Source organism: Podarcis gaigeae (genome assembly GCF_964106915.1).
Source record: "Podarcis gaigeae genome assembly, chromosome: 12".
Classification (NCBI taxonomy): domain Eukaryota; kingdom Metazoa; phylum Chordata; class Lepidosauria; order Squamata; family Lacertidae; genus Podarcis; species Podarcis gaigeae.
In genome coordinates, this window is record NC_139688.1 from 25613186 (window position 1) to 25634210 (window position 21025).

The 21025-nt window shown below is 41.4% G+C and overlaps 1 protein-coding gene across 3 annotated transcripts in view; it reads left to right on the top strand.

Moving 5' to 3' along the window:
- Positions 1 to 21025, top strand: part of ITGA8 (integrin subunit alpha 8) — a 116384-nt gene that overhangs the window by 74657 nt on the left and 20702 nt on the right. For 2 of the 3 annotated variants that reach the window (XM_083704684.1, XM_083704685.1), the window contains exons 22-27: positions 2510 to 2589; positions 3982 to 4062; positions 6925 to 7030; positions 8069 to 8227; positions 10140 to 10262; positions 13876 to 13989. In XM_083704684.1, the coding sequence (XP_083560810.1) occupies positions 2510 to 2589; positions 3982 to 4062; positions 6925 to 7030; positions 8069 to 8227; positions 10140 to 10262; positions 13876 to 13989 (663 nt within the window). Of the gene's footprint in view, positions 1 to 2509; positions 2590 to 3981; positions 4063 to 6924; positions 7031 to 8068; positions 8228 to 10139; positions 10263 to 13875; positions 13990 to 16231; positions 16453 to 21025 lie in introns of those variants that run through there. The other variant, XM_083704686.1, reaches the window with a different exon arrangement.

Genomic DNA, 21025 nt, shown 5'->3' on the forward strand with positions numbered 1-21025 from the left:
GCAGCAGCAGGAGGCCCCATTAGCTAAAATGGTGCTTCAGGTTAAGAACAGTTTCAGGTTAAGAACAGACCTCTGGAATGAATTAAGTTCTTAACCTGAGGTACCACTGTATATGACTGTTGTTGTTTTGCATGAAATGCCAGGGAATAGATAGATAATTCAAGCAAACTTAATTGCATGTGTTAAAAAATAAAAGTGTGCTCACCTACATTTATGGCATTGGGGTAAAATCTATTGACGGATAAGTTCCAGAGAACTGATTATCGGGTTGGTTGGAACAGCTCCCTTATGAGGATGGGGTTTTTGTCAATTATAAACTAGGTGTGTAGGGGTGGGGACATGATAGAAGTGTGCAGAGTTTATATGCCTTCTGTCATAGTGCTGGAACCTGCAGCTATCCTACGAAGTGGAATGTTGGAAGACTCAGGGCAGACAAAAGAAGTATTTCGCCACACAGGGCATAGCTAAACTTTTGAATTAACTGCAGATGCTGTAACAACGGCCGCCAAATTGGACAGCTGTAAAAGGGGGATTATGAAAATTCATGTAGGATAAAGGCTATTAATTGCCATTAGTCCTGATGGCTGTTTACCATATCCACTGTTGTAGGCAGTGTGCCTCTGAATACCGCTTGCTGGGAATCGCAAATTGAAATACTTTATTGTCACTTGTACAACTTGTATACAGTGAGATTACACGAGCACCCCCTGCTCAGCTCTCTTAGTCTTAATTCCCCTCGTTTACTGACGCACACCCACCAAACCCGAAAGTCAGTTGCCCTGTTGTTATCTTTTCATTCAGCAGCAGCCTAACAGCCCATGGATAGAAGCTGTTCTTTACCCTGTTGGTGCAACAATCATGCTTCTATATTTTCTGCCTGAGGGCAGGAGATCAAGAAAGTGCCGGCCAGGGTGTGAATCATCCCTGAGAATTTTCCTCACTCTTCTGAGGCAACGTTCTTCCGCTATTTCATCCATCAGATTTATGGGACAGCCCATAATATATTGTGCTGTATTCACCACCGTCTGTAGGCACTTCCTTTCAGTTGATGTCAAACCAGCATACCACACCGTGATGCAGTATGAAAGGACACTTTCTATTGTTGACCGGTAGAAGGCGATCATCAAATGTTGATTGGCATCATTCTTCTGCAATACTCTGAGGCGATGGAGTCTCTGTTGGGCTTTCTTAACCACCTGGGTTGTATTTATTTACCAAGTAAGGTCTTCACTGAGATAAACTCCTAGGAATTTAAAGGAAGATTTAAATGGGGGAGAGTGCTGTTGTACTCAGGTCCTGATATCAGGCTTTCCATAATTATATGGTTGATTACTGTGTTAACAGGATGCTAGACTAAATGGGCCTTTGATCTGACCCCAAAGGGCTCTTCTTATGTTCCCACTTACTAAACTGAGTAAAACGTTGTGCGTTAGTCTCTGTGGAGTTTTATTGGTGGCATATGTGAACCTCATTTGCCTCTTATTACTAGGACCAAAAGCCACCTTTAAAAACTGTCGCCACGCAGAGGCGTCATCTGCTACTCATTAGTACCTTACAACAGGAGTGTAGTTTTGTTCTATGTAAAGTTTCAAAGTGAGGCTCATGTGTTGATCATCATGACTGTAGTGCATATTACCTGTATAGGGAAGCCTTTAAGTATGTAATGTTTTATTGTGTTTTTATATATGTTGGAAGCCACCTGGGCAACTCAGTCAGATGGACAGGGTACAAATAAAAAAGTGTGTGTGTGTGTGTGTGTGTGTGTGTGTGTGTGTGAATGATTATTGCCCAGCTGGCTGGGTTTCCCCAGCCACTCTGGGCAGCTCCCAACAGAATATTAAAAACATGATAAAACATCAAACATTAAAAACTTCCCTAAACAGGGTTGCCTTCAGAAGTCTTCTAAAAGTCAGATAGTTGTTTACTTCCTTGACATCTGATATGAGAGTGTTCCACAGGGCCCTCTGTGGAAGGCCCTCTGCCTGGTCCCCTCACTTCTTGCAGTGATGGAACTGCTGGAAGGCCCTCAGAGCTGGGCAATAAGTGTCTGGGCTGGATGATGGGGGTGGAGACGCTTCTTCAGGTATACTGGTCCAAGGCCCAATTTTTATTATTACCTAAGTTATGACTTTGGGGCAGGTGCATTAAAAATATAAGAAGAGGCCTGTCTAGTCCAATATCCTGTTCTCATAGAGGCCAACCAGATGCCTAAGTGAAACCTTTAAGGATATGAGGACAATTTTTCATTCTCCCTTCTAATCATATACAGCAAGTCTGGCAATCTTATTTCTTTATGGAAAAGAAGACCTATTGGCTCTTTAAAGTTAGTTGATGAGCAGGGAGTGGGCAACCACGGGTTGAAGAATTATTTGCAACCCTGTACATTGGTATACCTTGCATTTCCAAATGGCACCATCTAGGGTCCAATTTAGACCAACTGAGGGCTATCGCCTTTAAATGTAGTGCAGTCAAATGCTCACAGTTCTAATTAGTGAATTTTGAATCCTAGTTTTCTACAGGCATCCGGTTTACCGTTCAGCGTTTTGAAAATGCCGAATTCAGCATCCAGTTTGAACTGCAAGTGAGAAGGTAAGCTGTGATCCGGGAGACTCATTCTGAGTACTGAAAAGTGCACGGAGCTGAAAGAGGAGGTTGGAAAGAGTGCTACTTTCCCAACTTCCTCCTTTAGCCATACGTAGTTTTCAAGGGGGGGGGGGGAGGTAATCGCATTCACGACCTCATGACCAAGTTGCTGGTTTGTGCGCACATGTTAAAGGCTTTAGGAGCACCAAGAAAAACCTCAAGGGTACCGTTAAGGTGCCATGCTGGTAATTTCTGCTCTATAGTGTGTATTTAGCAGAGGGATAAGAAATAAAATTTATTTTTCTTACCTTGAAAGGGTAGGAAAGCCTCCAAAAGATAGTTACTTTCCTCCAGAGATTCTCCATCATTCTCAGCAGTAACAAAGGAATGGTCAAATCAAAGTTTACAAAGCAGAAGGCAGTTTATCACTAGTTCAGTCCACATGTCCATGAACTTGGTGCAGTTGCTACAGAAGGAAAGATTACTGGATAAGAGACATATGTCATGGGGCTTTTCCAAAGAGCAGCTGTCATCACTCTAGATATGTTTCCTAACCACATCACAAGATCAGTCTTCAGAAGTCCTGGGTTTTGTTGCATTATTGGAACATGTAATCTGATTACTATCATAGTAAATATATTTTCATGTTGATATAATAATATATAGGTAAATGAAGTAGAAATGAGACATATTTCTTCATTTAATTAAATGTGTGCCTCTTTAGTTAGCATTTTTTAAACTTGTGAAATCAGCCTGTGTGAGTAGTCAGCAATGTGGTTAGAGCTGTGATTTCTTTCTACACAAAGAAACTATGGAATAAACTGGTAGATTACAAAAATTACAAAGCCAGTGGCATATTACAAATGCAACAGCTAATGCAACAGGTGATTTTTCCAGGTATACTGCTTGCCAGCTCGGTGGTGCATAGACCCTCTGGAAATATTTGTATACTCTTCAAAGTATGGCACAAATGCTTTCTTTCTTATTTCTAATATTTCTTCCTTTTCACTGAGGAGTGATAATCACTACCCCTTCATCCATATCACCTCTGGTAGCAATTGATCAATAATGTTGGAAGGAAGGTTTTATAACCTATATCCTATTTTGGGTAGGTTATTATTAGATATTGGAAGAAGGGTGTAGGGAAAAACCAATTCCTTCATAGTTATCAATATACACGTGACGTTTCCTTGATTCATGAAGATCCAGGCCTTATCTATTATTCCAATGGCCCCAGACAGTTGGGTGCATCTTCCACTACTACCCTGCTCCAACTCTCAAATAGAGAATTGTTAATTTGATAAGTGCTATAGCCCCGAGCACGATAGGCTTAAGTAAAAAATGCTTTCAGGTTTATATATGTGAAACATAATTAACCTTTGCACAAATTTCTTTTAGTTCCAACAAGGTTAATCCCAACAGTAATCTGGTTGACCTTCAGATCAACATAAGTGCAGTAGCTCAAGTACAGGTCAGAGGGTAAGTACATTTGTATTCAGGCTGGACATTAAAAAAAGAACCTAACCATAACTGTTTGCTTAGCTTACTGTGAGTGTAGGTGTATTAACTTTGTTATGGGGATTAAAAACTTACTGTGCTCTGTATATTTGTCCCCCTTCCTTCTGTCTAACTTTGAGCTACATGACAGATGGCACAATGTGCCCTTCTCAGTTGTCCATTGTGGTTGTTTCTGCACATTTGGTTTAGCACCGGACATTAGTGCTTCCTTCGCATTCAGAATCCCTAAACTAGGAACTCTAGAAAATGTTTTAAAAATTTAGAGAGAATGGAGCTGGCGGACCCATGCCTTTGTTTTCTTAATCGAGTTTAGATGTGGATCATAGCCCAGAGAGCTCCATCAGGTTGCCCAAGGGCTTCTGTGCACTCGGCGGTATTCCCTGGGAGCAACATTCCCACACAGTCTCACAAATTGCTCTTGAAACCTCTCCAAGTTTCCAAACCGGTTCACATTGCAGCATGGAGAACACTTCTTCGTGGAAATATGGCCAAAGGTCCACACGGCACATGGAACTAATTGAGCAATTCACTGGAGAATGGCCAGTTTCCTTAATAAAATATCAGCAATCTTAAGTATACTTTTATCAAACGCGTGGATATTCCTATGCATCTACTTCAAGTCAAGTGCCTAAATGTAAACATCTGTTGCTAAGAAGGAGGCAGGTGAAGAAATAAAAAGAATAGTACAGGATGTTAAAATCCTATGGCTGGACATAGGCAGTCTTAGCCATAACTCTGCAGCTTCTAAAAGCGCATCCTGCCTTTCCAGGACTTGGGAACATCACATAACATGGAAATGTCTCATGATCTCCAAAGTGCATTAAAATGGATGCTGTTTATGAAATAATACATCATTGGCTGGACAAACACATCTTAAACTTTCCTTCCTTCCTTTGCTTCTTACAAACCAATTTCCCTTGAAAATTAAATGTTTACTAAAATTCTTGCTGTTATCTATTCAGTTTATATACTGCCCTTTATCAAAAGAGCCCTGGGTGGTGTACGACAATAAGAACACATTGCAGAGCATCAATAATAAAAACATAATGAAAAGCATAACAACAAACATCACTATAATAAAATAATCATAATGTTACCTTGTCGTTATTCATGGGTATATTTAAATGGATACATTGTAATTTTTGCAGTCTGGTTCTTTGCCTTGCTATTAACTATTTAGAAAGACTGTTGAAGCATGTTCTCTATAAACTGAGAGGTGCCCCCCTCAAGCTGAACAAACAGGCATTTGTGTGAAGATGGAGCGGTGGTCTCTTTGGAAGGACCCTGTGATTAATTTCATGCACAATTGCCTCTTCCTTAAAGCCTGGAGATTCATGTCGTAATGAGAAACCCAACATTCCTAATATTCCTCTCTGTGATACCAAGAGCCTTGGAAAGCTGTTGTATCATTTTGGGGAGGCAGAATGCAAGGAAGCCCTACTCGGCAGTATCTATACATTCATCCCTTTCCCTCTTTCTTTATTCCCTCAAACATGGATGCTGGGTAACTAGGGCTGAAGCTTGGCTGTGGTGGAGAAGCTCACATACGGGAAAGGGGATTTTGTGGGGTGCAGTGAGGAGGAGGTAGGCTGAACCTTGTCAGCATCTACCAAAGCATAAGGCTGCTTCTCACAGCAATTGAGTTTGCTGCAGTTACGTAGATGTTTTCCATAATAAACACATTATTATTCCCATAATAAACATATCTGACATTCAGACGTACTGTCAAACCAAGGTTTTGGTTCTACAGGAATGGAACCTAATGGAACTTTGATTTCAGGTTCTTTCTCCTCTTATTGCATTATGCAATCTCCTCCTCCACCCCCTCTTGCTGATTTGTGGCAAACCATAGGTTACCATGTTTACCACTGTTCGATCCTGGTTCACTAGGCCAAATTACAATCAGTTTTGAGTCAAGTATGTCTCTTGCCAATGTATGTAGTTCTCTACAGCTCTCTTCTTAGCCTCACAGCAATGCTGCACAAAGGGTCAAGGTAAGAGAGACAGTGACCAGCACAAGGGTGTCCAGCAAGTTTCCAGGCTCAAGAGGAATTTGAACACGTGTCTCCCTGGTTCTAGATTAGGGATAAGGAACCAGTGGCTCTCCAGGTGCTGTTGGACTACAGCTCCCATCAGCCCCTGCCAGCAAAACAAGGGATTATGGGAGTTGCAGTCTAACAAAATTAGTCATATGTGTTCACCGTTCCTGTTGTAGGCCGACACCCTAAACCAGGGGTGGGGAACTGGATCTGGTAGCAGGCCAGATTCTTCCTTCCCTCACCACTTGTGGGTCAGCTTTGAGAGGTGGGCAGTGCCAACCACCTGTCATTCATCTGACACCATTATGACTTCATATGGCAACTTGAAAGGGGCTCCTTTTGAAGTCCATTTCAATACAAAACTGCTTGCAAATGGACTTTCAAAGGCAATGTCTCACCGATCAGCTAATGGGCACTAAGAGGCATCACTTTGAAGTGTGTTTCAAATAGTTTTCAGTGCAAACTGCTTCAAACTGACTTTTAAGTGATGGCAGCCACGCCTTTGCTTGCCTCTCACCTGACATCACATATGACATCAAGGGTGGGACAGGCAGGCATGGTTTGGGGAAAATAACCAAGCACTAAACACAATACCATTCTCCCACACTTTTAAAAAAGGTACATGGGCATCTGTCGGTATATGCTCATGGAGAAATTTCCACATGCTTGCAGTCAATTTCTAGTTGCTATCATACATAACCATTGTTTTCTTAAATCAGATGTAATGTTTTTCATTTGTATAACACAATTGATTGGATAGGGCTGTGCTTTTGTACCATTTCAGAGTCTCCCATCCTCCACAAATCATTTTGCCAATTCATAACTGGGAACCAAAGGATGAACCTACTAAAGAAGATGAGATTGGACCTTTGGTGGAACACATATACCAGGTAAATATGCATATACAAATGAACCATTGACTTCCAAAGGATTTGTTGGTATAATGTTCCCCAGACAAACCGTGAAATTATTCTTTGGCAGTGTTTGGGTTCTAGATGGGGATTTTGGCCAGCCAGCAACACTTCGCATGCAGCAATGCTGAGTGAACATGTTTGTGAGACATGCCTCTGTCAGTTTCAAGCACAGCCACCACAAAACCCACAAAAAGTGAAGTTGCCTTGGCAAGATTGAAATTGACAGAACTGTATGTGGAACCAGATGATACACACATGTTTGTCAAGAGGTTTCCGATACTAATAACAGGAAATTATATTAGAATAAAGGTTGTTTTTAAGCTTGAAAAGCATGCCTTTGAACACCACACACAAATACACCTATTAAAAAACTCTCTCCCCACTTCTTGAAACCTGAAAAGGAGTCAGTCCACTCTGGGTCATCTTCCAACCAAATTAACCTGAACATGGGCTAGACTTCCCCACCTTTCACAATGCTCCTGCCCCAGATATGGCCACTCAATTGGGTGCGTGAGCCCTATGAAAAACATCACTGGGCATTAGGGAATGAGGAGAGCTCCAGAATGGGAATACAGAGTTTGTGACTCTTCAGATGTTTCCAGACTCCAACTCCCATCATTCCTGACCACCAGCTTAGATCTCAATTGGAAAAAGAATGACCCAGCTGTGTTTACACAGCCAGAGTTGAAAGGAGGAGCCAGCAAGAAAGTTGTTTGGCGCAAAAGCTACACAAAAGGCCAAGAGAATTTATAGGCTGTGAGCAATTACCCAGGAGAAAGTTGGCATGCCATGAAGAGAGCTGTGAGGACATAGGATTGCTAGGTAGAATCAAGTGCATGGCAAGAGAATTCAGCTGGTTTTGGCTTCTGTCGCCACACCATTACAACCTGGCAACAAGCAGCAGAAAACATTGGGAAGGGAAGGGGCAGAATTGATGGGAATGAACAAACTGTATCTTGGGCTGCAGGATTCCAGTTCAATTTATTCCCCTCTTTGTGTGTGTCTACTCCATAGTTGCAGAACATTGGGCCAAGTGCCATCAATGATACAGTCTTGTATGTGGAATGGCCAGTTCTGAGCAGAAAGGAATTCCTTCTTTACATCCTTCACATTCAGACACATGGACCACTGCAATGTCAAACAAGCTCTGCAATCAATAGTTTGGAAATAAAGGTAGGGGACTTACATGGAGTTTCTTGGTTCACCTATATGGAGCAACTGTTTATTTTCTCAAACTTCCAACCAGGACTCTGCAATCATCACCTGAGGCCCTTCTTTGTGTGCCTCCTCCACAAGAGGTCTGGAAGGTGGCAACACGAGAAGGGGCCTTTTCTGCAGTGGCTCCCAGTTTGTAGAATGCTCTCCCCAGGAAGGCTCACTTGGCACCTTCATTACATATCTTTAGGTGCCAGGCAAGAACATTCCTCTTCTTTCCAGACCTTTGACTAATTAAATAATCCACCTAATTCCGCCTTTCTAAAACAATATGTGAGCTGAAACATAGCCATCGTTTGAAATACAAAAGCTTCTCTGAATTTTGCAACACAGTTCTCAAGCCAAGCAATATGCATAAAAATGCATGTATTGGTGAAAATAACATGCACAAATGTGTTAGGGAGGAAATGCATACAAAAATGTGTGTATTAGGCAAAATTGCATACCAAAAAAATTGTATATTAGGAGAAATTCACACTTTAATGCTGATGAAGTTTCATTTATTTGTTTATTTAATTTATTTAATTTCTATACCGCATTATATTTTCAAGAAAATTCCCAAAGCAGTTTACAGCATACTGAATCAATAAGACATAAATAAAACAATCTGAAGAAAGTAAAATATAGAGTATACAGTCAAAGTAACATAACAGAAAACAAAACAAAACAAAACCTTAAAGATTTCATAATAAAACATTACAAAGGAGCTCAACTACAGAATACATATTTAACCTAGTAGGGCTGGGTGAGTGTGGGCCCTGCTCCCTAGGCCAGGTGGAAAAGGCCTTGCAGGGAGCGGCCTTCACGCCTTACAGCCAGGCAATGTTCCTCCGGCCTCATGATTGCAAAGTGATGTGGAAATGTGGAGAACTGAATTTAAAATTCAAAAAATGAGAAACTAAGAGAAACTGCCCCTCCCTCCCTGTCACATGAAGCAGGTCTTTGCCTCTGTTTTTTTGCTTCCCCCAACTATGCCTTTTTCTTTCTGCTTTTCTTCTTCCTGTCATGTCTGATGTGTTCTAAACTGTATTATTATCTTCATTGCTCTCCCACGAGATCTTTCCAGTTGTTTGTTTCCTGGAGTAATAACAGGATCACTTTTATTGCCAGCATTGTCATATGAGCTGTATAATGTTTTGCTTTAATTTGTTCAGCCCTGGTGAAAAATGGCACATTTATTCTAGTCGCACGACTCACATCAGAAAACGATTTCTCTCTGCTTGTTCCAAAGTTGACGTCGTCCTTATGTTGCAGAGAAGCAAAAAAAAAAAAAAAATGAGACTAAAATAATTTTATTGTAATTATGAACAAAAAAAAATGACATATCAACAAAAACAAATGTAAGTTCTAAGATTTATTCTAGAAATGTTATATTTGGAGCCATTCATCCAAAAGTCCCCCACCCCACATTGCAGTGCTGAAGTCCTCAGTTGAATAATTCATTTCCCAGAAAGTAAACACACAAACACACACACACTCAACCTGATCCTGATCATACCAGAAGTATTTACTGGTACCAAAAAATACTAACAACTACTCACAAGATTTCTAGAAATCAGAAATTTCTGCCTGGATGAAAATAAATGGAACCCTAGGCTCAGGAGTTTAATTAAAGCAAAATATCATCATGAAAGTTAATCAGATGGCAAGAGAAACAAACCAGTCCTGTTATCTAGTCTTTAAAACAAAATATTTTACAGTATCCTTCCTGGCTGTAGTTAATCCTCTTGCTAGTTGAAGAGGGCAAAGTCTCAGCTCTCAGGGTAGAGCTGTTAAACGAAAAGAAGAAAAGTCAGTAGCAAACCCAAGATCTCTGTTAGAGAGCAATTGCAGCGTTATGTTCACAGCTCTTTCTTCTTTCCCTTTGCAGTTTGCTGTCCCAGAGGACACTCCGGAACTCGCTGCTTTCTTACGCAACTCCTCCATTCCCCACTATGTTGGACGGAGGGAAGCCAAAGTGGTGGAGCATCAAAAGAACTCTGCAAAAGTTCTGGTGAGATGGATGGAAGTTACAGTGCTGCACACTGAAGACTTTTGGGTGCAGTCTTAAGGATGAGTGAGGGGCTGTTATTATTCTAGTGTTGGTATGACCAGTGACAACTGCACTTCCCTTCGTGTTTTGGGGAGTTTGCTGTGAGCTTTAACTGCCTGTTCTTACACGGAGAAAGAACCAGAAGCAGAAACACTTATGTAATAGTTTATGGCCTACCACATATAACTACAGCTTGTCTGAACGAATGTCTGGCAATTGAGCACACAGATCTGCAGTCCTGATGACCAATTTTCAAATGGTCAAATGAATATGAAATTTCCGACAGTAATCCAAAGGTGGTGGACACCATGCGCTGTTAGAGCTACTGTTGCTTCCCAAAATCATCTAAATAAAACAAAACCATCTAAATATAATAATTTCACATATTGCCCAGGTTTCCCTCATTTTCAGGGATTTTGAAGGAGGGTCTGGCGAATTATCAGCACCTTTAGCAAACTACAGCTTCCAGGATTCTTTGGGGAAGCCATGACTGTTTAAAGTGGTGCGATACAGCCTTAAAGTTATAGTTCAGACGGGGTCACACTAAAGAACCCTCTTCAGATCTTCCCACTTGCAACAGGAAGGTCAGGGTGAAATGGGCATGGCCAGTGCACATCCATCCATCCTCCTCCCCAGTTTGAGCTGTCACGTATTATTTTTTGAACACTAGGACAGCGGCCAACAAGAAACTCTGCTTATTTGTTTACCAGTTCTTCCAGATTTTTTTTTTTTTAATACCAATATTTAAGTTTTCATTTTATTTTTTTCTTGAAGTTTAATTTCTTTCATTTGTGGGGGAGGGCAGGTGAGTTGTCCTCCCCTCAAACTTTAGGGTGGGTGTTTTTTTTTCCTCTCCCCCTTAGGTTTTGTTTTTTTTTTTTTTCGTTCTGCAAAGCTTGAGATTGCGCCAAGTCTACTGGTACCTTCCCCCTTGTGCCATTTTGGCTGCACAGAGTTTGTCACTCACCCCTGAATTTTGCAAATAGAGGGAATGATTTGGAGCAGGATTCAGATTATGCATGGGGGGGGGGGGGAGCTCAACAACTCTTCTGTCCAGATTCTCACTGTTTGAAATATGGCAACCTTAGGAAAGAAATTCAAGAGAAAAATCTGAAACCAGTTATTGTTTTAATTTGGCAGTATGAAAATCTTCTTACAGTTATCTTGGTTTCTTATTCTAATTGCCAGAGACAAACTAAAATGTATTCAAAATTCCATGGAGACCACCTTTTGTAAAATATTACCGCTCAGCCGTAAAAACTGTTTAATGCCTCATTATCTGTTATCTCCCACAATGACTGGCCTGCCTGTTTGCCAGTACAGATTCAACAACTGCAAATGCTTAGCCCCAATGTTAACTGTGTGGGGGATCTGCATTTTATATAGTAAAAACAAACAGAACCAGATCTTTTATTCAGTAGTTTGCTCCAACTACTATTGTGCTTGGATTTAGCCTGCCAACATTTGGTACTGTGTCTCTTTCTCATGTCATCTTTTGGATAGTATAGAAGAGAGATGATTAAAGGGGAGAGAATAGCACACCATTTATCTTGTGCTCTGCTGCTTACACTGGTCTCAGCATCCCCCTGCAGTACTCACTCGGGGGCTCTCATGACAGCCTGCCTTGGTTTCTTGGGCAAGGAATGCACCCCGTACACAATTCCATTGTGCACATCATGGAACATCCCCCAGCATGGAGGGAGAACAAACATATTGAACTGCTCAAAATCTTGTGTAATATTAAAGTCCATGGATTGCAGCCCATGGCTGGGATTCAGAAAATCTACTTCTGGCAAGCCACAGGGTTTGCCTTAGCATAGTAGAATTTTTGACATATTTCCCCCTCTAACAGCAAGCTCAGTGCCAAACAGTGTTTGGAATGGAGTTCCAAAAGCAGAGTTACCATATGGAAGGTGGAGGGCAGGAAGGGTCTTATGTTTCTATGGGGGGGGGTGTTAAAACCCCTGTGTGCGCAGAAAAGTAATTGCAAGGTTCTTTGGAGCCTGGGCTTATAAGTTCATCCAGTTCCTGCAATATTAACAACAAAATCACTCTTAGAATGCAAATTACATACATCTGAAAAAATCCCTGGAATATCTGCTGAAGCCTTTCATTATGTGACTCTTTCTTTCATCTAGTGCGATTATGAATTGAAAAAATAATACATACCTCACTTGCTCCTACAAGACAGAGAGATAAACAAATCAAGCTAGATTAAAGAGTGATTAAATAAGAGAAACTAAACAAACATGTCCTCTAAAACATTGCCTTTCAGTAAATTCTGTATAATCAAGGCCCTGCTGAGGAAGTGGATGGGAGCTGAGAAAACACAATTTGAGAAAACACAATCTCTCATTCAGCTCTCATGGAGAACTGAAAGTTTATGTAGCGTCACGTAATTTTCTGTACAAATTTAACTCCGCACCGCCATTTAGGGAGTTCACAGTCCAAAGCATCCAGTTCCTCTCTTAAGATACAATTGTGCGGAAAGAGCTTCATTACACAGAAATGCAGGTCCCCTCCAAATTGTTGTTTTATTGCGGGTGTATTCTGTGACATGTCCTTGATGCAACGATACTGCATTAGTGGTGGGTTTACTCTGCTTCTGCAGTTCTTCTCCAGTGCTACCACATTATTGCTGTCCGGACCTGCTATAAAGCAGGACCAAACCGAAAACAGAACATTTGTGGGGTATAAAATGTTAAGGGATTTCAGCAAGACATTACAGGAGATGCACTGGTTGGAAATGAAGCAGTGTGACTCCCCCAAAATCTTTGCAGGTGCAAACAATTAGTTCGCATATGACCACTCCTACAGCATCATGAGCACAAATCATCATGACTGTGCAAAAAAAAAGATGCTTGGAGGAGCTCTAACATTAAAGTGTCAATTTCAGTGTTGGGGGAGTCAGGGATAACATAAAAGCTCTACAACTTGATGTTTATTGTGCCATAATATATGTATGTATGTTGCAGGTGTCTTCCTTTGTGCCCTTCAATTCATCCTCGCTTACAGCTGATCAGCTCTCAGTGTCACTAACTAACCTCAATACTGATAATTCTTATCATAAACCTCATCAGTAGTCTTAGCCTAACTAAGCCAATTAGATGATCTATCCATGTGTGTTTCATAATTTTCACACACAAGGTTTTCACCCAATGGGTGCATTAGAGTCCACCATAATGGAGACCCCACTAAAATTCAACCCCAGGTAAAATTAAAATATGTTGTTTCCTCATTTTTACAGTTTACATGGGATTTTAGTTAAATAACAAAAGTGAAACCATGAGAGTATTGTGTTGAATGAAATGTGCTAATTTTCCATTGTGGAAACCTAGGTTCTACACAAGTGTCTCCAAGGAAATATAGATTCAATTCTTATGACTATATATGCATTTTAAGTAATTCATTTTTTTTAAAAAAAACAACAAACACAAATTCAGTCTATTTTTCCTTTCCAAAAATGAAAATCCATCTTGCTGGGAATGCACATGGCATGCAGGGCACACTGTTTGTTAATGCTTTTGTCTAGATCCCAAAAGATAGTTAGAATACCGTATTGTTTCCTGTACAGAATTGCACAAATGTGGAGTGCTTGATGATAACTTGTTCAGTGGGACTCTTAGAAAGAGGGAAAAGTGCTGCACTGAAAATACGGTCTCGTTTGTGGGCTTCAACATTTCTACAGGTAAGAAAATGCAAGCTAAAATATTGGGAAATGTTTCAGTTTTGTGTATTGTATGTGTATTATGTACTGCAAAATGAAGGTTCCCCTGAGAGCCAGTGTGGTGTAGTGGTTAAGAGCGGTAGACTCGTAATCTGGGGAACCGGGTTTGCGTCTCGGCTCCTCCACATACAGGTGCTGGGTGACCTTGAAGTGACTCTGAAGTCTCTCAGCCATACTCACCTCACAGAGTGTTTGTTGTGGGGGAGGAAAGGAAAGGAGAATGCTAGCCGCTTTGAGACTCTTTTGGGTAGTGATAAAGCAGGATATCAAATCCAAACTCTTCTTCTTCTTCTGGCTTCTGAAATCATAGCTACAGGCTGCTTCTAGATTAGAGTAGGGAAACCTGCAGCCCTCCACATGGCTGAGGCTGATGGGAGCTGCAGTGCAACACCATCTGGAGAGCAATAGGTTCCCCATCCTTGCCCTGGGCCTGAAAGACACTAGAAATCTCATCTCCTCCAATCAAACCCCAATTCAAGTGTGTAAAGGCGAAAGTGAACTTCAAAACACCGGTCTTCCCTTCTGTGTGCAGCTTGGCTTGCTCCATGCCAGAGGTCCAAGTCTCAAGCTTGGGCTGAATTTCCTATCTCAGTTTTTAGCATTATCTGTAAAACAATGCATGCCTCTTTTTTATGTGCCACATTTCAACTTTCTAACCAATGTTGAAATACCTTTGGGAATCCCTTTCATTCCAAGGTGAGACAGTCTCACTTACACATTTCGCTAGTAACAAGCTGCTCTGGGTTGTACCATTCAGAAACCTTTGAAGTTTCTAGATGGCGTGGGCACAACTTAACTGTTTGGGGAATACAATCTCAGCCCCACCTTTTGAGAGAAATGTTTACAAATTCTCCACTAGAGTTTTCTCTTAAACAGCATGCTAGGACATACTCAATGTAACGTGTGACGCTGCCTTGAAATTATTGGGGAAAGGCAAGTGACCCTTATTTCCAGTGATCCACTGGATCTCACTGATCCTCAGGAAAGATTCAGTGACCAGTAATAGATGCTGTGGTGGTCTGGTGTTGCTCACCTGCCCCCTCAACAGCTAAGCCTCTGAAGTGGGCAGGGAGGTCAGCATGGTGCAAACACCACCAGCAGTGCCAATCTGGTACCCTTGCTGGTGCATTTCACTGCGCTCATCTCACCAGTGCACCTCTCTCCTCTCAGTAAGCAGCAGTGACTCAGCTGTTGGGAGTTCAGGTGAGTACCGCCATACCAAAGCATCTACTACTGGTAGAGACTGTGTCATACAGGTAGATCCAGCAGCAACATTCCTTTTGAGGAATTGCCCTCATCTGCATAAGCTGAAATGCTTCAGGGATCACCTAACTTGAATGAATATATCTGATTCCCCCAAATTTGCCTTACACAATTGCCTGTCTAACCAACTATCTGTGCAAAATGTCTGATAGTGGAATTTTAAAAAGAGAAGCACTTTTATTCTTCTTCAAACAACCCTATGTCGTTCAGTATGACATTAAACAAAATAATGGAACAGCAGCTTCTCCTTCCAGATACAAAAGTGTAATCCTGCCGAGTATTTAATCCATTGTGATTTATTTTTTTGGAATAAAGAACACATGTTTCATTTCAAAGAGTGAATAAATTATATAGATTTTTTTTAAAAAAAATGAACAACTTTCTAACTTTCTGAAATATTAAAGTGACATCTGCCTCACTGCAAGTTGTAGTCTGCCGCCTTAAAGCCTAAAATGTTATCACAAACTGCAGTAATATGAAGCGAGATGATTAAACATGTTTGGGTAAACAAGCAGCCTAGGGTCTCCCAATGAGCCAACAAAGATAATGAAGGCAGTTGAATCAGAGCCAAGAAAGGACAGGATAGTTTCTGGCTTTCCTTCAAAGCTTGAATGCAAACAAGAACATATGTTAAATTTTGTAGTCAGCCTTGCTGAACCAGCAAATCATCAATTGCCTAATTCATACAAAAAAAGAAATAGCCTTATTTGGAAAGACTACATCGTGTTTCCACTATGACTTCTATTAGCTTTCCATTTATGTAATTTATGACATATCTGATGTGTTTATAAAATAAACTCTAGTCAAAGAGGCAAACTGTACTTTGCATGCAAACATATGGGTCGATGCCCTGAACAGCAACTTGAGGAAGCTGTGATTTTGAATAGGGAAGCAACAGGAGGAAGGATATTTAATATTTTATCCACCCCCTACATTTCAGAGCTTCTTTCAGGGAGATTTGGAGTTGAGAAGATATGGAGAAGGACATGATAAGGCAACTCCTTCAACATTCAAAAGAGCAGCTCCAGAAACTGCTTTTCTGAACATAAATCATTGGTGTAGTTTGTCCCTAACTTGTTTGACGCTGTTCTACCTTTTACGAACAACATTTGTGTGCAATGATCTCTCACAATGCAATTTTTGAAATAATAATCTTGGAGTGAAGTATTGCTTATATTACACGGCATTTGTTCAGGGTCGTTTTCTTGGTTCCTACTAGTTGGATCTCAAGCTGGGAAGGAGTGCTAATGAATTCCCAAAGTGTGTGTTTAAATGGCAACAGCACATTTCTCACTTTCCTCCACCTAAATATGCCAGACATCAGAGGAAATGAGGTGTAACCTCTCCCTCTTTTCAGTGAAGCAGGACTAACATTATTACAATAACATGACCAGAAAATGTTGTTTCACAGTGTGCTTCAGTTTGGGGAGCAAAGTTCAGAACTACCACAAGACCTCAATTAAGGAACATGGATTTTTGTCCCTTATAAGAAGGTTGATGGTGTTGCTGGATCAGGCCAAGGGATCTAGTGCACCTTCCTGTTCTCACTGTGGCCAAACCAGAAGCCCCTTGGAAGCAGGATCCAAGGGCAATAGCACTCTCTCCACTTGCAATTTCAAGGAACTTGTATTCCCTCCTGAAAGGGACGGCTTTCCCTCAAACATAACTCAGCAAGGTGACGTTCTCTGGGGCTGGCTCTTCTGGTGTAGGAGCCAATATAGTTTCAAAGGTTGGAAGATCATTCAGATCCTCTTGAGAGGAAAATAGGAACCCTACTTGATGCAGTCAACTGTTCCAACTGGCTAAAATAATGTATTTTCTTCCTCCTCTTTCAACATTCCCACCTGCAAGCCAGATGCATGTTTCTCTCGCTTTCTCTCTCTTTTTTGTCCTTATATGCCTTGCTTGGCCTCCACCCCTGTATCTGTTCGAGTGGGTTATTGACTTCTGCTGTTGTGCCTCATTGGGACCAAAGCAGGCACCATCATCCATCAACATGCCTACCAAGAACTCGTTAAATTGTTTTTCACTACTTAGGTGGGCCAGGAGGTTGATGTGCTTTCCAAATTACCTCTGCATGAGTCTGGCCAGTATGCAGGCAGTTACTGTTCTCAGCATGCGTTGGAAGTGCTGAACTCTTTTGAATCCAGGCACCCATGTGTTTTTCATTTGCCAAAACTCTAAGGGTCAGAATTTTCAACACCTCAATAGAAGGTATATGTTTGAACATACCTAGGTTAGGGTGTTGGTCCTCCTGAGAGTGATAAATATACGAGTGCAACTGTAAGCGGAGACCATGAAGCTCTCTAGATCGCTGAAGCACTGGAACATAACTCTGTGATCACAGTGCCGAAGAGGGTGGGAAGAAACACGTTTTATATTTGTTCTAGCAACATGCTACCCATTAATACATGGGTAAGGGCAACTGCCCCTGCTTCAACACAGTTTATGCTACAGGTGGGTTGGTTACAGCATGACGCTGTTTAACACCAAGGTTGCAGGTTTGATTCCTGTAAGGAACAGCTGCCTATTCCACCTCTATGATTCTTTTATTCTATGATACTAGGTCCTGCCTACTCAGTGTCCGCGCATTTAGTGCAAATATCTGCAATGAGGCATCTGCTTGCATTCAGCTGAATACATACAGACAGAGGTAGATTTAGGGCATCACAACCAGTTCCTCCCCCCTTTACAGGGCACCGAGCCAAGAGGGAACCTTGCTGCCTCCTTCCCAAAGTCTAGTACAGTGTACCTGAGGTTACAAACACTTCGGGTTACAAACGCTTCAGGTTACAGACTCCGCGAACCCGGAAGTAGTACCTCGGGTTAAGAACTTTACCTCAGGATGAGTACAGAAATCGCTCTATGGCAGCGGGAGGCCCCATTAGCTAAAGTGGTACCTCAGGTTAAGAACAGTTTCAGGTTAAGAACGGACCTCCGGAATGAATTAAGTTCTTAACCAGAGGTACCACTGTATGCACTTCAGGAAGGAGGAATGAGGGCTCTGACAAGGTCCTAGAATCCTCCTTCCTTCTTCATGAAGCCTAGTTAGGACTTGCCCAGCTTTGGGAAGCAGATGGGAGGACTTCCAACATATATAAAAACATTAAAGAACTTCCCTAAATAGGGCTGCCTTCAGACGTCTTCTAAAGGTTGTATAGTTACTTATCTCCCTGGCTTGGAGGGGTCGCATCACTCCATACCCCCCAGTAATATTTCTCCGATGAAAATAAGGCATCCTAAGGAAAAGAGGGGCATTCTGGGATCAAATCAGAAACCGAGACGGCTTCTGTAAATCCAGGACTATCCCTGGAAAACAGGGACACTTGGAGGGTCTGAAATTGGATATTGAAATGAGACATTGTACCATCCCCCCTCCCACTTTCAGATTCCATTCAGTGATCGAAATTGAATTCCAGAGTATGTCTTGGAGCTTAAGAAGCAACTGAGAGGATGCAGTGGCCCAAGGCACAGTTCAACTTTTTTTAAAAAAAAAAGTCCTGGCAGATGTTAATCCCCAGGAAATACCATGTGGTGGAGTTGCTGCTAGTAATGCAGACTCATCATCGAAAGAGAACATACACTGCAGTGAAAAAAGTTTTTATTTTTTAAGCTGACGTATGCACTGTAGAGGGTCTTTGGAAATGGCTAATTCCCTTAACTGCTCATCTATCAGTTAGACACTGTGGGGTATCGCTTCATGGTCTGATAATGTCAAATTAATGAGGAAGACAGGATATGCTCTTCGTTCAAAATCTCTCTATAAATTGCATGCAGTAGCTTGTTTGGAAGTGAGCAGATGAGCATATAATGCTCCCTGGGGTTGGGGGTGCTGAATTGCTTAATGTAAGCTTTGGAATGAACACTGCAGAATTTGGAAAAAGTGGAAAGGCAGAATCTTTATAGGATCTTATAGCCAAGATTTTAATGCTGCCCTAGACTCTTTGAAGGCTGCCATATTCATATACATTCATTAAGCAGCCTTTCTTCATTCTTCAAATAGCTAATTCTTGGTCAAATAAAATTTCTGCTTTAAGAGTTTTAGCCAAATTGCTCCCCAAAGGAAATACAGCAGAACTAATAAATTTATATTTCTATTAATAATAATAATAATAATAATAATATTCCCCAGCCACTCTGTGCAGCTTCCAGCAAAATATAAAAACATGATAAAACGTCAAAACTTCCCGATACAGGGCTGCCTTGAGATGTCTTCTAAAAGTTGTATATAGCTGTTTATGCAATGGCACGTAGAGGGCAATCAATCAGAATGGAAAACTGGTGTATAAAATGATTAGGGGTTTGTTAAAGTGGGGGGGGGGATACCCTCTCCTTTTTGGCCAAAAAGTAGACGTTTAAGTTGAAGGCAAGTAATTAATAGAGCTCCTTAAGGACAAGTGTGTGAGACCCATTTTATTTTTGGGAATGGAAGTAGAAGGGAAGTAGGAGTACATTGATGACATTTGCTGATAACCCCAAGTAGGGAGGCAGTATTATTACTACAGATGGAGGTCAAGAAATTATACAGGGCAAATGGAATGACCTCCTGAACCCAAGTAATAGAAATGGAATGAGACTGAACAGCGCAAAAATGTTATGGTCATACACTTGGGGAATCATATTAAACATGTTTGAGATCATCTGGGGATTCAGTAGCTGTAAACAACAGAGAAGGGGAAAGATCTAAGAAAGAGATACACAAAAACATTGTAGGAGGTCATGTATTGGAATGGGAACTGTTGTTTTAGGTTGAAACCTCGTGGTTACAGAATGGACCAAACCTGGGAATCACAGGATGGTCTCTGATTTATAAGTTACAATGCTGACATTATATTTGTAAAAACACTGTGGTCTGCTGGGATTATCAAAATTGCTCTTTGCTTCCTGACAAACCATCAGAAAGCCTGGAAATTTGGTACATACATAACCCCAAATATACTGATTCCTAGAAAAAAATAAAATAAAAACTGGACCTTTGTAGCTCTCTCTGGGATATTCATTGCCACACCACCTAGGCAGCTGAAATTTGGCCTTGTGACAATTGCGAAAGGGAAAACAATGTAGAAGACACTTTTGGTTCAGCATTGCTTACGGTCCATTCCTGACATATACTGTCATATGGATGGGAGACGATGCTACACTGAAGCAGAGTATTTCACAGCCACCTCTCCTGGATCACCCTGTCCTTCCCCAGGTCTAGACAGCTTCCCTTTGTTATTTCTTTGGCCCCAAAATGTTTGGAAACCACCGATGTTGCCGACACTTAAATTCAGTGAAAGTTGCTTAGCTGGCTTCTTGTTACTAAAATGAAAGAATTAGCTTTCAGCTTTGGGGAACAGTGACACATTTCTCAAAAGCACATGCCCCTTCAAATGAGAGTGTGGTTTGTGTAAGGCCCGCCTTCCAGTGCAAAGGTCAGGGATTAGTGTACTCATAAATCCTCTTCGCTGATGAGAGATAACATAACTTAAGGAGGCCTGCTCTGAACAGCAGCTGCAATGGCAGAAAGTAGCCCTAACATAATGGGGTGGGGGTGAGCAAGCTTATGCTGCCGGAAATTCCAAAGAATATAAACACTTTGCACTGGTGAGATGAGAATTCTGGCCTCACTGAAAATGTTATAACACAATGAGTCCCTGAATCTGTTGGTTGTGGAGCAGAGAAGGGAGATCCTCCTTCGAAACAAAGGAGAGTTTTCCAGGTGTGGGATGGAAGATGGGCAATGAGGTCTCAG